Source organism: Micrasema longulum, unplaced genomic scaffold (genome assembly GCF_059751315.1).
Source record: "Micrasema longulum isolate JH-2025_06_02 unplaced genomic scaffold, ASM5975131v1 h1tg001315l, whole genome shotgun sequence".
Lineage (NCBI taxonomy): Eukaryota > Metazoa > Arthropoda > Insecta > Trichoptera > Brachycentridae > Micrasema > Micrasema longulum.
The window spans coordinates 42,972-58,434 of NW_028278502.1; the positions used below are offsets into that span (position 1 = coordinate 42,972).

At 33.0% G+C, this 15,463-nt stretch overlaps 1 protein-coding gene across 1 annotated transcript; it reads right to left on the reverse strand.

Moving 5' to 3' along the window:
* Window positions 1–88: 88 nt before the first annotated feature.
* On the reverse strand, window positions 89–15,345 carry LOC148275940 (protein MMS22-like). Its single transcript, XM_088234990.1, has 14 exons — window positions 15,008–15,345; window positions 14,626–14,923; window positions 14,110–14,361; window positions 12,102–12,413; window positions 11,663–11,895; window positions 10,350–10,638; window positions 8,579–8,858; window positions 7,906–8,245; window positions 6,496–6,772; window positions 3,689–3,859; window positions 1,896–2,273; window positions 942–1,144; window positions 666–857; window positions 89–189 (listed from the first exon to the last, which is right to left on the reverse strand). Exons 1-14 carry the CDS (start codon window positions 15,217–15,219, stop codon window positions 144–146), a joined length of 3,483 nt encoding a protein of 1,160 aa, XP_088091116.1. The 5' UTR covers window positions 15,220–15,345; the 3' UTR covers window positions 89–143.
* Between the last annotated feature and the right edge of the window lie 118 nt (window positions 15,346–15,463).

Below are 15,463 nucleotides of genomic sequence, written 5' to 3' on the forward strand. Positions count from 1 at the left end.
TATCAGCCTCTATTCAAAATTTAAAGATTTTTTTCCTTGTAAACCTAATGATAAAAACAACCATTTTGTATAAATAATAAACTGAGTACTTGTGTAAAAAAAAATATTTATTCCACATATAAAAATATCACAGTGCTGTAAACCTATTTAAGTTTTGAATAGTTTTTTATAATTTCATTCAGCCCATTTCTGAAAACAAAAAAAGTAATACATTATTTACACTGAAACTTGAATTCATTAATAATACCATACATAGTTAATTTTATAATATTTTATAAATACTACACTAATAGTAAAGTAAAACAAATGAAATAATTGTCAACAATGTTATCAATAAAATTTTAGCATTTAAAAACATTTTGAAATCTGTGTTGATAAGATAAAGGGAGATAAGTCAATGAATATACTATAATATATTACACAGAAATATGAAGTTGCATGCTTCTATCATATTAGTAGGTATGTAAAAGATACATTTAAATTGGGATATTTATTATACAGCACTCTTAGGTGATTTTCACAAAAATTGGCCCTATGCAAATTATCAAACATTGATGCATAGTCAAAAATAATATACTTCTGTATTCCTACAAATAGGCAATTGTATGTTATCATATTGGAATAATACAGAAAAGTATCTGAAAGGCCATGAAAATCTAAGTTACCTTAATCCATGATCAAACCCAACTCCTCTCATCCTTTCCACCTTAGTTATTTCCGAGTCTAGAAGAGATAACACTTCATCCATAATTGGCACTAAAGAGGACAGATGGTTTTGTAGCAGTCTAAAGAATGGCGTAGAATTAAAGGCCAAATGTTTCTTACACGTTGCAAAAAGCATTTCTTTTAAATCATTTCTGGAAAGGCAAATTTTATATCAACGATATGTATATATTATTTATAAATGTAATTGAAAATTCGCTTACACCTGTAAAACTTACTTAATATTGTCTGTTGTGTCGATTTGAAAATATTTACTGTTGCAAAGTGATTCCAGAATCTGAGTAGAAACTTTTTTATTTGAACTTCCATCATCAGAAAACATAAACTGTTCACACACTGATAAGAGTACACATGAAATAATCAACTTTAGAAGGTTGATATTGGATGTATTGGTTGCTAAATGGAGAATTATTGTGAGGGCCTGGAAATAAAACAAAAAAAAGACGATGGCATAAATAACATTATATTTTTGAAGATTTATTTCCTTCTCGAAAGAAAAAAAAAACACATTTTTAACACAAAATGCCTAGACTTTCCTTCAATGAGATTATGCATATCTGTTGAATATATTTTGTCAATAATATTGATAAAATAAAAAGTAATATGAACTTGATTAAAAACTGAGAAGTATATTTATATATATTTTAATATGTTTACACGAAGCTCCATGGTTTTAATTGAATTTTTGCTTTAAAATTGTACATAAATAGGCTCTTAAATAAAATATATATCTAGGTACTCTAATTGTATAAATTATTATCTGTTGCATCTTAAATATATACAGAGTGGAATATGAAAATGATCAAACCAATCCTGACAAATGCTTCTGAAACCTGGGTTATGACAAAGAATATTGAGGGAGCCATTGCAGCGTTTGATAGAAGAATCCTCAGAGTTGTATATAGCCCTATGAGAGAAAATAACCATTGGCATCGTCGCTACAATAGGAAGCTATATGAAATCTACACATATCGATGTGATTCACCTCATCAAGGTGGGGCGCTTGGGGTGGACTGGCCATATAATTAGAATGGACGACGACAACCCCATAAAATGCCTTAATCCCTCAGAGCCACAAGGCTCAGACCGGCAAGAGTGGAGGACACCCCCGGATACAGCCTTATCATATTTGTTTCACCACTTAAAATATTTAAATAAATGAATTGATTTACCTTACAGGCGTGAATGTGATATTGTTTTCCTCTACAACTTATAAAATGGACAGAAATTTTTTCCAAAATATATTTTTCTAGTTGCAAATCTAAACTACATTCACTGGGTATTATTCTAAAAGAGATTTCATACGCATAATTCTTTGTCATCGGTGTCTTATTGGCAAAGTATGGCAAGTACTGAATAATCATGTCCTTCATAGTTTTTTCAATGTAGATGTCATTTTTGTAGTCCAAATTGTAGAGCCCTTTCATAAACATGTACCAGCTCTTGCATATACTCGCTGTGACGTATGGGTGAATTTTCTTGTCCATAAAAACTTGGGGGGGAAGTAATACATTGCTGATGAGAGTGTGAAGTAAACATGTCGTCTTAGCCTAAAATATTTTTTTAAATTATGAATAATACAAATAAGATAGGATAGAAAGTACATTCAACTCTTTATATTGTAGCCCATGCTCTTGTCATTCGCTTGAAACATTTTATCTATGATTTTATCTATATCTATGCTTATATATTTTTTTAATTTTACTTTTTTTTTATAACATTGAGAATATTAGAAGGTAAAACAACCTGTGTTGTATTTTTAGCAGGGACGAAGGAGCATATGAAGCAAGTGACGCTGAGCCTCACTAAGAAATCATTGCTATTCACCAGTACCTAATATGTATATTAATTCGCATTATATCAACACATTATGAAGATAAAAAACTAGCAACCAATACAAAAATGCTCAAAGATGCCTACAAACATGGTCCGTACTGTGTTATTTACTGTAGGTATCTACTTAACATTTACGCATATTATACTTATCCTTAAAATCTGAGTTTCACTAGAAATTTGGTATCAAAGACGCCACTGATTTTTAGAAGATAATTAAAATTTTATTGGGGAAAAATAGACCGAATTCATTCAGAATATCTGAATTATGTATGCAACCATCAGAAAAAAGTTGAAAAAAGTGAATACCCAAATGAATATCTCTTCTACCCAGCAATAAAGCCCAGCATTCCTAGTTAAAAGTCGGTTGGAAAAACCATGGTCATATCCATACTCCCTGAGATACAGATAATGCAGAAATTTTTCCTGCATCCTTTAATTTGTTGTTTCATTTAACGACCAAATGATGGAACTAAACTGGAAGAGACTTCTTACCAAGGAATTATATAGTGTTTTCAGAACGTGAGTATTTGAAAAAATCTTGGCATTCCTAAGAACAAATCCAAGCATTTTAAAAAAGTTACTGCATAATGACATAAAATAAAAATTACATGATAACTCAACGTCAAACAGTTGACGCTCTTTCAGGATTTACTCCATCAATGATATTTATTTATTTATTTATTTATTTATTTATTTACGGACAAAGTCCATTATAAACATTACAATTAAAAGAAATTTTTACAAAGGAATAAAAAAATATAAGGAACAGAAATAAGCAGCAAAGACAGATGATAGATTTTTTAGATGATATAATGGAAATAAATTGTTTTAGACGCTCTTGTGTACGACATGACAAAACATTTAGAGACATACACCCAGAACCATTTAATTTTACTATTTATCTAAGCTAAAATTATATTTGGTTGACATTTTAACGTGGCCAGATTGTATTATTTTATCAGAATGATTTTTATTATGCAAGTCAGTTAAAAATATATAGATACATTTTTACATATGTTTGAGTAGTTTTGTAAATATATGTTTATACATATGTATACATCTTACTAATATTTTTAATGAAAATTTAAACTTAAAATCATTATGTACTTCTAGTAAAACATGTTCTTACTCTGGAGTAGATGATAGGAGAGCAATGTAAGAAAAGAGTTCCCAAGACAATAAAGAGTTGCATCACATATTCCTGCGATGGTGGAGCCTTCAGCGCCGACAAAACATATTTGTCTAGGGATTTAAGATACTGGTTCACCCGTTCTCGCATACGGCATTTTTCCTGGAATGTCTGTAAAATTTTGGGGATATTTTTATTCAGTTCTTAAAAATATTATACATACATTGGTTAGTAAAAGAGACACAGTTTATAGATATGAAGAAATATTGCACCTTGTGCAAGTAAATGGAATTTTGAGTAACCCGCTTCCAATCACTTTTGGGGTACCTCAAGATAGCGTTTTGAAATCAATCCTTTTTCTATTATACATATATGATCTATGTACTAAACGATGTAAAAACAATAAGTTTTGCTGATGACACTGCTCTACTTACTCATTGATGGAAATATCTGGGAAGAAACTCACCAAAAGGCAGAAAAGGCATTATCTGCTATTAAAATTTACTTAGAATCAAACCTTTTTACTTTAAATGAAGATAAATTTTAGTGTGACAAAAAAGGGCCAAAGTGTAATAAATTAATGATTCATACATGTAAAAGTGTGATGCAGTATAGTGATCAGAACAAGTGTAAATTTATAAATAAAAGTTGATAACATAAAATATTTAGGGGTAATCATAGATTCGCATTTAGACCGGGCTACTAAAATCGTCAATTTAACAACAAAAAATTTAAAAACTTGTGTTTGTTTCCAACTCTCTAAGAAACGTTCAGGACAAAAAACATTAAAAAAGTGTATTTCTCATTATGTCAAAGTCTAATTGAGTATGGTATTATTGCGTGGGGTGGGGCCAGGAAAAATGCTATTCAAGCATTAGAAATTCCACAAAAGTGTGTTCTCAAGGCTCTACTCGGGGTCCCTCGGGATCAGGACACCCACAGCGGAGGTGTTTGAACGAGTAGGTGTTCTGAATGTCAGGCAACTTTATGCTAAGGCACTTCTCGTTTACACTCATAAACATGGTGGGAATGAATGTTACAATACTAGCTATGAAACGCGCCTTAAAAAAAACAGCTATACATGGCACCTAAAATGACAACATAATTTGGTCAAAAGAGTCGAGTATACCTTGATCCAAGAATATATAACAATATGCTATTTGCCACAGAATTAGATAAAAATCTTGAGCAATTAAAATTATTCGTAAACAAATGGCTACTTGATTTGGGTCCCGAGAACTGTCTTGAGATGGTCACCCTACCAAAATAGTAGACTTGTTTATATAAAATTATTTTTGCATTTCAAGTTTTGTAATGGTATCCACTCAGTGTCTCGATGAATATATGTCATATATATTTGGCATTTGGGCCACTGGGAACTTACCGATGTAAAGGTGCCTACGAGTAGCTTGTTACTCGAGGGTTACTTACGAGTATAAGGTTACACATCTATCTGCACAAATAACATCAACCCTGAAGATGGATGCTGTTATGCGATCTGAAACGTCGGTAACTAGTACAAATGACACGTGGCATAATAACCCAGAAAAACTTATCGTGTATCTTATCATTATCCAAAAAAATTTATTGTGTAGCTTATCATTATCCAAATAATTTTTTTGTGCATTGAATTGAAATTTTTAAAAAAGATATCGCACATCCAAGTCATAACTAAAAAAAAATATAATTTTTAGTCATGCATATAAAAATACAGAATTATAAAAAAACTCATATGGAAAAAAAAAAACATAATTCTAGCTTTATGATTTACCCGTTTGATAACTTATTTATTATTTGGCTAACTTATTTAAACGCTGCCGTTCTCTGTTTAGTAAATTGTACTTATTAGTACCATAAAAAATATTTTTTAATTTATACTTTTAAATTCCAGCGAAAACAGTTCATTGCGTTGGCCACGCCCCTAATACGTCACGATTCGGTTAAATTTTGACCATTCAAATTTAAATAGAATGTCGTCATGAATCTTGATGTCACAATAGGGTATTATCGCTCGGGAGGAATATTGGATTGAACATACCCTACATATAAATGATTTTTCAAAGAATCTTTTAGTGTTTATAAAATATTGGGGCTTTCGGATATCTCTGCGTGGAGGGGGGATTCTAGTTCTTGCAAAATACCACCATGATTCTTCCTAATGTGTCAGTCTGTAACTGCCACACTAAAAGATGGAAAAAAATGTTTCACCATGATCAGTGGCCCTACAGCCCTTTGTGGGTCCTGGCCTCCCTTAGACTTTGTCTCCATTCGTCCCTGCACCCCTGTGTCTCTTCTCCAGTTCGTCAGGCCAATCGCTCTAATGTCACTTTCCACATTATCCAGCCATCTTAATTTTGGCCTGCTTCTGTTTCGTCTGCCTTCTGGAGTGGTATAAATAATCTTTCTTGGGGTAAGGTTATCATTTATTCTGTGCACATGGCCGAACCATTGTAATTTTCTTATTTTGATGAATTGTGGAATGTTGGATTCGCCTCTAATTCATGATTAAACCGTCTCCTCCACACTCCATTTTGGATGACAGTACCAAATATCTTCCTTAATATTTTTCTTTTAAATACTAATACCATATTTTCATCTCTTTTAGTCATAACCCAGCATTCGGCACCATATACAATGACCGGTCTGAGGAGAGTTTTGTAAACAATGGTCTTAGTTTTTTTAGTGAATAATTTGGATCCCAGATATTTAAACAAGCCATAATAACATCTGTTTACTGCCGATAGCCGTGTTCTAATCTCGGTACTATAATTAATATCATTAGTCAAAGGAAAGGAAAAAATGTTTACCTGGGCATTATTCCAGGCCATTCCGATAGCGTGAAAGAATCTACACAAGTTTCTTTCTCCTGATTCACAGCTTGGTGTAAAGTTGAGGGCTGCGAAGTCGGGCAGCTGGCACATGAGAAGCAGAAGATGGCTGTCGTCTCCAGAGTGGGCGTTACAGGATACGAAGGTACTCTTTAGCCAGCAGTGCACCACGCAGTCAGCGCTAGATCTGTTCTCCTTGAGGAAAGAAGCCATCTGCTCATCTTGTAGGATTTGCACGAGGTAGTGATGAGCTACCCTACAAAATACAATTTAACTTTAGAGAACTTGTTTTATTTTAAAAAGTTGCAATAAAACACACAACACAGTTAAAGCATGCTTCTAAGGTCTGTAAGGTCACAAGACAATGACCATGCATTTGGATTTTAGCCCTACACATTTCCCCCCCCACTATTATGAAGATCATCTAGAATATCTCAATAGGAATTTCATCACTGTTCACTTTCCACACCTAGTGATGCATAGGGCATTGCATTGGTACACTGACTGCAGTGCATCTTGATATTTTTTTTTATGTAAAGGTAAGAGGCTCAATCTTACACTTCTGGTGCCAGTCCAGGGACTATGAATCCTTCTAATGTAAAAACCTGAGTACAGTAATAATAGTAATACGCGTTACTGTTTATAGATACAGACATAGCCCATATGGACAAAAACCATTCTAGGATTATCAATCACGAAGTTAGCTACAGTTTATGGTGAAACAATGGGCCGTAGGCGGGTCAAGAATTGCAATCACAGCGAAAAAACCGTCCACTATACGTCTAAAACATTTAAGTTTGTAAGTGAAAATTCTTGATGGAAGTTCATTGTAATTTATTATATAAATAAAACACGAGTGATACTTTAATACCCAAATTTGGAATATCCAGTGACCGGTTTCATTGCTTTCGCGACATCTTCGAGACTGGTATCTTTATTAAAGAGTTAAATGTATTTATACAAAACAGAGGTAAGGATAGATAATTCAAAGTTATATGTAAGTAAATTAAATAAAGTTATTTTTATCTTAAGGATCATTATCAACAAATTTTCTTTGGGTTAACTAATGAATTGATATAATGCTATTTTAATGAGTTTAAGTATTTTATTTTTGGTGTCCCACCCTTCGTGAGTGTGGTTTTGTAAATAATGATTTCTGAAAAACACTGAAACACCGCGTATATTACTAATTTAATTACCTTACATACACGAAGCAGATGAATGATATATACTGTAGTGCCCTATGCACCGTCGGATATGGACAGGGGGGATGATGAGAACCAAAAGCAGTATTCATAAATAAAATAAAATTTTAAAATATTATTTTGGATACAACTAACAATTTTCTTTATAATCAAATTATGTAAAAGATTGTGATTTTCAATTTACCTTTCGTTACATGTCTCCGAAAGAGTAAAGAATTTAAGAGTATCTTCGAACGATTCATATTTCTTTGCATAAAAACTGTTCTCAAACACAAACTTGGTAAAGCTGAAGGCGGTGTCGGCAATTTGGAGTGCCATCACACCGTTGGAGTATAGGGATTTGATGCAGGAGAATATATGTGTGAAGAATGCATCGATCATCCCGGACACACTCCGGTCATGAGAAGAGACATCATGATAAGAACTTAGTATTCTGAGTTTAGTAAGGAGAGATGTAAAGGAATCTAGTGTGTTTGACAGATCGGGCAATGCGCAAACAGATAAATATGTAGTCAGCCATTTATCTGGAATAATAAAATGAAAAAAGCATTTTATTAGGTTAAGCACATCTGAATTTATATTATGAGCTGATTACAAACAAATAAACCAACACGCCGTTTCTCCGGAAGGGTAGGCAGATAGGATAGAACGCCATATCACTGTGCTTTTGCATACAGACTTCGCTTCCTCTACATTCATACATCTTCTCACGCATGCGTGCCGATTATTCCCACTCTTAACATGTCCATCTTCAAGTATTTGATGGACTTGATCGTTTCATGTCTTTCTTGGTCTTCCTCGTTTTCTGCATCCATCTGCAGATAGTAAAAGAAATAATAACTACAAATATTTCATACCTACTAATAAATATTCATTTTGTTTAAAGTCCTGGCTTGCATCCATTATATCTTGCATACCGGACACGACCATTTTGATTATAGCAATATGTTCCGTTTCTCTTATAAAACAATACTTGTTAGTGATTAGCAGAATTGGTTTCACAGTTTCACTGATTTCAATACCACTTTCTACATAGGCATACAGTATAGAGAGGTGTGACTTAATTACTATCTGTTTTTTACTCCATGGTAGGGAATCAAAAGGAATTTGGGTTATAAGATTTTGAAGTTTCGAACACTGAAAAGAAATGTAAATATTTAAATAACATATTTCATCAAATTCATGTACCTACATTTAAAAAAATATATTTAATCAAACATAAATACAAAACATTTAAGTTTGTAAGTGAAATTTCTTGATGGAAGTTCATTGTAATTTATTATATAAATAAAACACGAGTGATACTTTAATCCACAAATTTGGAATATCCAGTGACCAGTTTCATCGCTTTCGCGACATCTTCGAGACTGGTATCTTTATTAAAAAGTTAAATGTATTTATACAGAACAGAGGTAAGGATAGATAATTCAATACTTAAACTCATTAAAATAGCATTATATCAATTCATTAGTTAACCCAAAGAAAATTTGTTGATAATGATCCTTAAGATAAAAATAACTTTATTTAATTTACTTACATATAACTTTGAATTATCTATCCTTACCTCTGTTCTGTATAAATACATTTAACTTTTTAATAAAGATACCAGTCTCGAAGATGTCGCGAAAGCGATGAAACCGGTCACTGGATATTCCAAATTTGTGGATTAAAGTATCACTCGTGTTTTATTTATATAATAAAACATAAATACTTTCAAACCATGTAAATAGTATTTTTTAAATTATTTCATAAACATAAATGTTTTTGCAATATAACCCTATTAAATTTCCTAATGTATCCAAAATAAAACAAGTTTATTGGATTATAATTCTACTTTATTTTTTATAAAATATACAAAGGGTATATTGTGACGCGTTTCGTCTTGTTAGGACATTTTCAAACAAAAAAAAATACATTACCAAATTTATTATATTACCAAATTTGATACATTTCCAAATTTAATATGGAATTCTACCAAATGTCTGCATACACAATAAATAATATAACCCTAGTTAGACAGTCAAAGTAACTTTACATTGATCTAATAATTTAAGTATGTATAGATAAATATATAAAAATGATAACACAAGTGTTATCATTCAAAGTCAAGGCTATATTCTACATAGAATTAGGTAAAATTCACAATATTTTAACTGCTTTATCATCACCATCATCATTCCCTTTCTGCACCTAATGGTGCTAGGGCACTGCATTGGCACACCAATCGCAGCGTATCCTGATCATTTTTGTTACATGAAGGTAGGATGATCAGTATCACGCTTCGGGTACCAGTCCAGGGACTATGACATGTTTTTTAGTGTAAAAACACCCTTTAAAATAAATATTTCATATCAACCATGCCGGGAATTGAACCCGAGACCTCTTGCACGGTAGACAAACGAGCTGACCATTACACCACGAGGCTTTATCACAATAGGGTTATTTTCCAAACTAGCAACAGCGTTTCAAAGATTTAATTTATAATTGCATACTTGATTTTTAAATAAGGTTAACAATTCTAATTTTTATAAATATATTTTTCATAAGTTCAGTTTATATTAGATCAGAAAATGACGGATAATAAATCCGCAAAAATAACCTTGGCAAATAAAATGAAATCAAACTTACAATATCAGTCAAGTCTGTTGAAATGGCCATCATCAAAAATAATGTGGTAAAATGATTCAGTCCGAGCTCATTCAGTGTCTGTATTTTGCTTAAAGTAAACTTAGGTAGGATCCTTCCCTTGATTCTCTGACAGTTTCCCTGCTGATTGGAGAGGGTACTCTTTTTCAGATGGATTCCAAGTAATGTTACGAATATGGAAAAACTACTTTCAGATTTATGGTCTCTTTTGGATGAACAGTTTAGCGATAAACGTAACTTTAAATCGTTGATAAAGTTGGGAACTGTTGAGCTAAAATAAAAAGGAGACAACGAACAATTTAATGAACTTTACATTTTCAAATGATAATTTGGTGGCTTGGGTTAGGATACAATGAAAGCACCCACCCCTTTCCTGAAACTTTTTATGAAGACTAGTGTCTTTCTTCAGTTTTGCATATTCACCATTACTTTTTTAAAACTAAGTTTAAATTTAAAATTTCTTTACAATCAAACTGTGAAAATAACAAAACATAGAAAATTTAAAAGCTTTCATTATACACCTCACTGCAGTATTGTTAATTTGTGATCAATCAAATACACATGGTCAGTATAATCACGTTATTCTAATTTCCCAACATGACAGTGAAGGAATAGTGTTATATTATTAATATTTAAAGCATTAACTTTGTGGTCAAACATATCAAAATAGTCTTAGTTTCAAATTTAGACTGCGGTCATGCGCTCCAGATCCCGCTTCGAAAAGGAAGAAGAACGTAGTAATACAAACAGAACTCCTATGCATATAGGAAACATTAGAATAATTCGCCTAATACAACGCGCACTCAAACAGAAAAAAATACTTAGCATTTCAAAACACATAAGTACATCAAATTATCGAGGCAACACTGGCAGTCCTAACACAGATCTAAACATGATTCTAACATGAACCCTATTGAACTCACGCAAAATTCCATTTCGTCATGACACTGATCCCTCACAAAACCTTAATTATCCTGATACTGACAGTATGAACAATCCTGTGCAAAAACAAAGACCCTAATCGTCCTAACAACCTCTTGACCTTAGAGCAAACAAAACGGGGCCTAAAGCATAGTCAGCGCGCGGTTCTCTCGAGTTAGTCTACTATTTCGTTTTGTAATTTACTACTTCCCTTCGATGGGACAAGAACAACACAGACGGACAAGAGTTCATTTTAGACTACCGATGTAGGGTAGGCCTTTGGATTACGATAGATTGTTTTATTATTATTTAAGGAAAATTTCAATGCTTTTCAAGACAATTTTGACCAAATATTTTTAAGTATGCAGTTATACCTTGCCAGCGACACCGAGTTATCTTCTTTTCCCGGTACAGAAAATGCGGAATTTAACCTTTTGTGAAAGTATTCCCAGATCAGAGTGACAATTTCATTCTTGGGTTCCCACCAAACAGTAAGGAGCTTGGTCACATGATGTATCTGCTCACGGAACATGATTTCAGGAACACCTTGATCACCGTTCAAATAAACTTTTAATATGTCTTCCAGCATAGTGTAATTTGGTACAATCTAAAAATGATGAATGAGATGAATCTAGAAATTATTTTAACCCTTTCAATTACAAGGTGTTTTGCAATCAGTAAATCATAAAATATATTTTTAAAATGGAAACATGTGCAATGTACTTGCCATTTGAGCTTGTACAACATCTATGAATGTGATGCAGGTTAATTGTGCTAATGATATTAAATGTGCAAAAATACTTTTCAACTCACCCTGTGTGAATTAACTCCGACATATTCACCATCTGAGTTATATCCCTGTAGTTGTGCAACATTCACTAAAAGTGATAAACCGAATCCGAATCGATTGCTGGTTACTATTTCATTCATAACATACAAAGAATCACACCGTTTAGGTGTAATCTCCATATTTTCTGAATTAGTTACAAATTTCTTAAATATCCCATTATAATAATGCCAGAAATCAGCACATTTATTTTCATTGCTTAAATTTTCAATGAGCATCTGTGTGGAAATCCAAATTTGTCTGACACAGCTACAACTGAATATGTGTTTTGAGTCAATCTAAAATCAAAAAAATATATTAAAACTACATATTCATGAGCGGATAAAAAAATACTTAAAATATCACACGTAGACAGAGTTCACAATGAAGAAGTATTTAAGATGCATGGAAAAAGAAAGGGAAATAGTAAATACAATGAAGAAAATCTTTTAAGAGAGAAGTATACAATAGTCCAGATCATATTACAAAGAAAAGTTGAAGAAAAATGCAGTGTAGGATGACGCGACGTATCTCCTGGCTTAAAAACTTCTTCTTCTTTTCCACATCCGCTCCTAAGTGGAGCATGCAGATATCACCAGTTGCCTCCAGGAGACCCTATCGCCAGCCAGCACTCCTGTCTCCTCCCACATCAAACCAGCGCCTCTTAGTTCCACCGAATAAAGTCGAAAGATCGTCCAAGGCGGCCTTCCAGGACGGCATGAGCCTGCAGGTTTAAAGAACAGGCAACTTGGGATTAGGTTCTCCTGAGGCATGCCCAAGCAAATGTTCAAGCCAGGTCCACCGTAGCATCTTCAAGACGCTCGTTATAGGAGGCTGCTGCGTCCAATCTCGGGCTTCAATGTTAGTTATAAAATTTAACCACCTTATGTATAATATTCTCCTCAAGCACTTGCTCTCAAAACTAGGAAGTTTGATGTTAAAAACTTAAAAGAGTGCTTTCACTGTAGCTCCAAATCGTTATTTAGAGTGGCTGCGAACAGAATAAAAATTCCCATTATGATAGCCAGCCTACCTCCACAGTGAAGTGGCACCAAAAGAAGAAAAAGAGTAATCATAGGTAGAAATACAATAAGAATTTACGAGTAATATTTTTTTTTCCTCATTTCAACCTCATTATCTTTTTAGTGACAAATAATAGTATGGCACTATAATGAATAATTAGTAATATTCAAGCATAACACATAATCTATAAACATTTTTTTCTTTGATTGTCTTCTTGACAATCCTAAGAAAAAAAATATCTGCTGAATAAACATGTCATAAAACTGCAGGAAAACTCTGCTCGTCTGGGTCTTAATGTTAACACCAAAAAGACCCAAATTATGTGCAACAAATCCTGTCCCAACCCTGATCAGGATCTCTACAATAATGGGCAGAGGATTGAGAAAGTTTACAGCGTTAAATACTTGAGAGTTCACATAACGGAGGATGGTAGCATGCACAAAGAGCTCGCAACTCGCTTAGGAATTGCTGGAGCAACTTTTAACACAATGCGTGTTGTCGGGAACTCTAATCTATACTCAAAATGAAATGCTCAAAATGAAGTGCTGATTATTCAACTCTCGTATAATTCCAGTACTCCTATATGACCTGGCTTGAACATGTGCTGTGCATGCCTCAGGAGAACCTAAACCCAAGCTGCCTCTTCTTTACACCTATGGGCTCCCACCCTCTGGAAGGCAGTCGATGACGATCTTTCGACTTTAATGAGGAGGCAAGAGTGCCAGCTGGCAATAGGGTCTCCTGGATGCATCTGGTGATGTCCACATGCTGCACCTAGGAGCGGATGTAGAAAAAGAAAGATTAACAAAGAGTAGTATATCCTTATTATATACTTCTCGAAATATTTAATAATAATTTGCTGAGTTCTTTAAAACTGTAAAGCAGGCTATCTAAAGCGGGTATCTTGGTACGTCTATGTGAGGGTATTAAACTCATATTATTGTTGTAAAATAATATTTATAATAAATAAACCTTATCATAACATTTGCTGGAGAGTAGAACCAAATTATAAAGGATCCATTCCAGTTCCCGAGCAATGTCTGCATTGTGGGAAGTGTTGAACACTGGAGTGGACGGAAATGGCTGGAATGGGTCATCTTCAGTGTCCAGTAGTGTCCCCTCCTTAAATAGCTGTTCCAAGGATATTATCTTGAGCGAGGTCACAAGATGGAGCCAGTGTAGTTCCAGATGGCAATGGAATAAGTGAAACGACGCTAGAAAACACTAGAAAAATTTCATTATTTTTGAGCTTATTTTTTCCCATAAAAATGAAAATAACTTGATTTAATCATTTACACAGGTATTACAATATGTTCATTAAATGTAAAATGCAAAATATTTTTTTTATTTGAAGAAAACTTTGGGTCATTCATTATATTATTGAAATAAAAACAGTTAGTTTCTAACCATTTATTATTTATTTAATTACCGACTTGTTTTGGAGCAACTATGTGCTTCCTTGTCAAGGTATAAAACCTTACTTATTACCTGGTTTCCTATTTCAGAAGTGGAGTTTCTAATAACAAAGTCTGGCAAAATGTCTATAGATTTTAACATCAGTTGAAAGCTACCGATTCTTTGTTTCAGATCGGATAATATCGGTTGAGCTTTAATGGAAACATTATTATTTAAAATGTTATTTATATCAGATAAAGAATCCCTTATATGAATGAAAAAGTCTGATAAACATCTTCTGAGGAATCCGAAGTCTTGATAATCTGAATTTAGACTCATGGAAGATAAACTACTATTTCTGGCAGCTCTGCTAAGAATTTGGTAGTATTTTCTGGAAAAATAGAGAAATTAAAGGTCACGTTTGAAAACATCAATAATTACGTTTGTGTAGCGTAGAACTAAGTTGATAACATACCTAGATAGGTTAAATAACTCGTCTAGATGGAACTCGATAGATGAAAACTTGTGATAATCATTTTTAAATAATATAACATTTGCGTAAGATTTTAGATCGTTTTCAATAGTACAAGAGGCACCGGAATGCTTAATGTAATTTAATTCTTGTAATAGAAAACTGTTTTTTGTAGACTCTTTTACCAAAGGGCCCTCACAGTCTAAATAAAACATTTTGTATATAATAATAGGTTTTTCGTCAAGTTTTAACGTGAAATTAATAACATTACTTAGTAACTAATAATCACTTTCAAATAAAACATCAAAATTAATTAATTCTACTACTTTTGGTCATTTTTTGTTGACCAAATTGACGTTTCAACATTTCCCGCCTAAAGCCGAATGCTTAATTTATTTTCTAGCAACTCAACGATCGTAATAACTGGTCATATTTGAAATATTTTTATTTTTCCAGTTT

Coding starts and splice junctions, on each gene's coding strand:
- LOC148275940 (XM_088234990.1), bottom strand. CDS start 15,219: ATGTTTTATTTAGACTGTGAGGGCCCTTTGGTAAAAGAGTCTACAAAA. Junction 12,414..14,109: donor CCAGCAAATGTTATGATAAG/GTTTATTTATTA, acceptor TTTTGATTTTAG/ATTGACTCAAAACACATATT. Junction 190..665: donor GGGTTTGATCATGGATTAAG/GTAACTTAGATT, acceptor TTTTGTTTTCAG/AAATGGGCTGAATGAAATTA.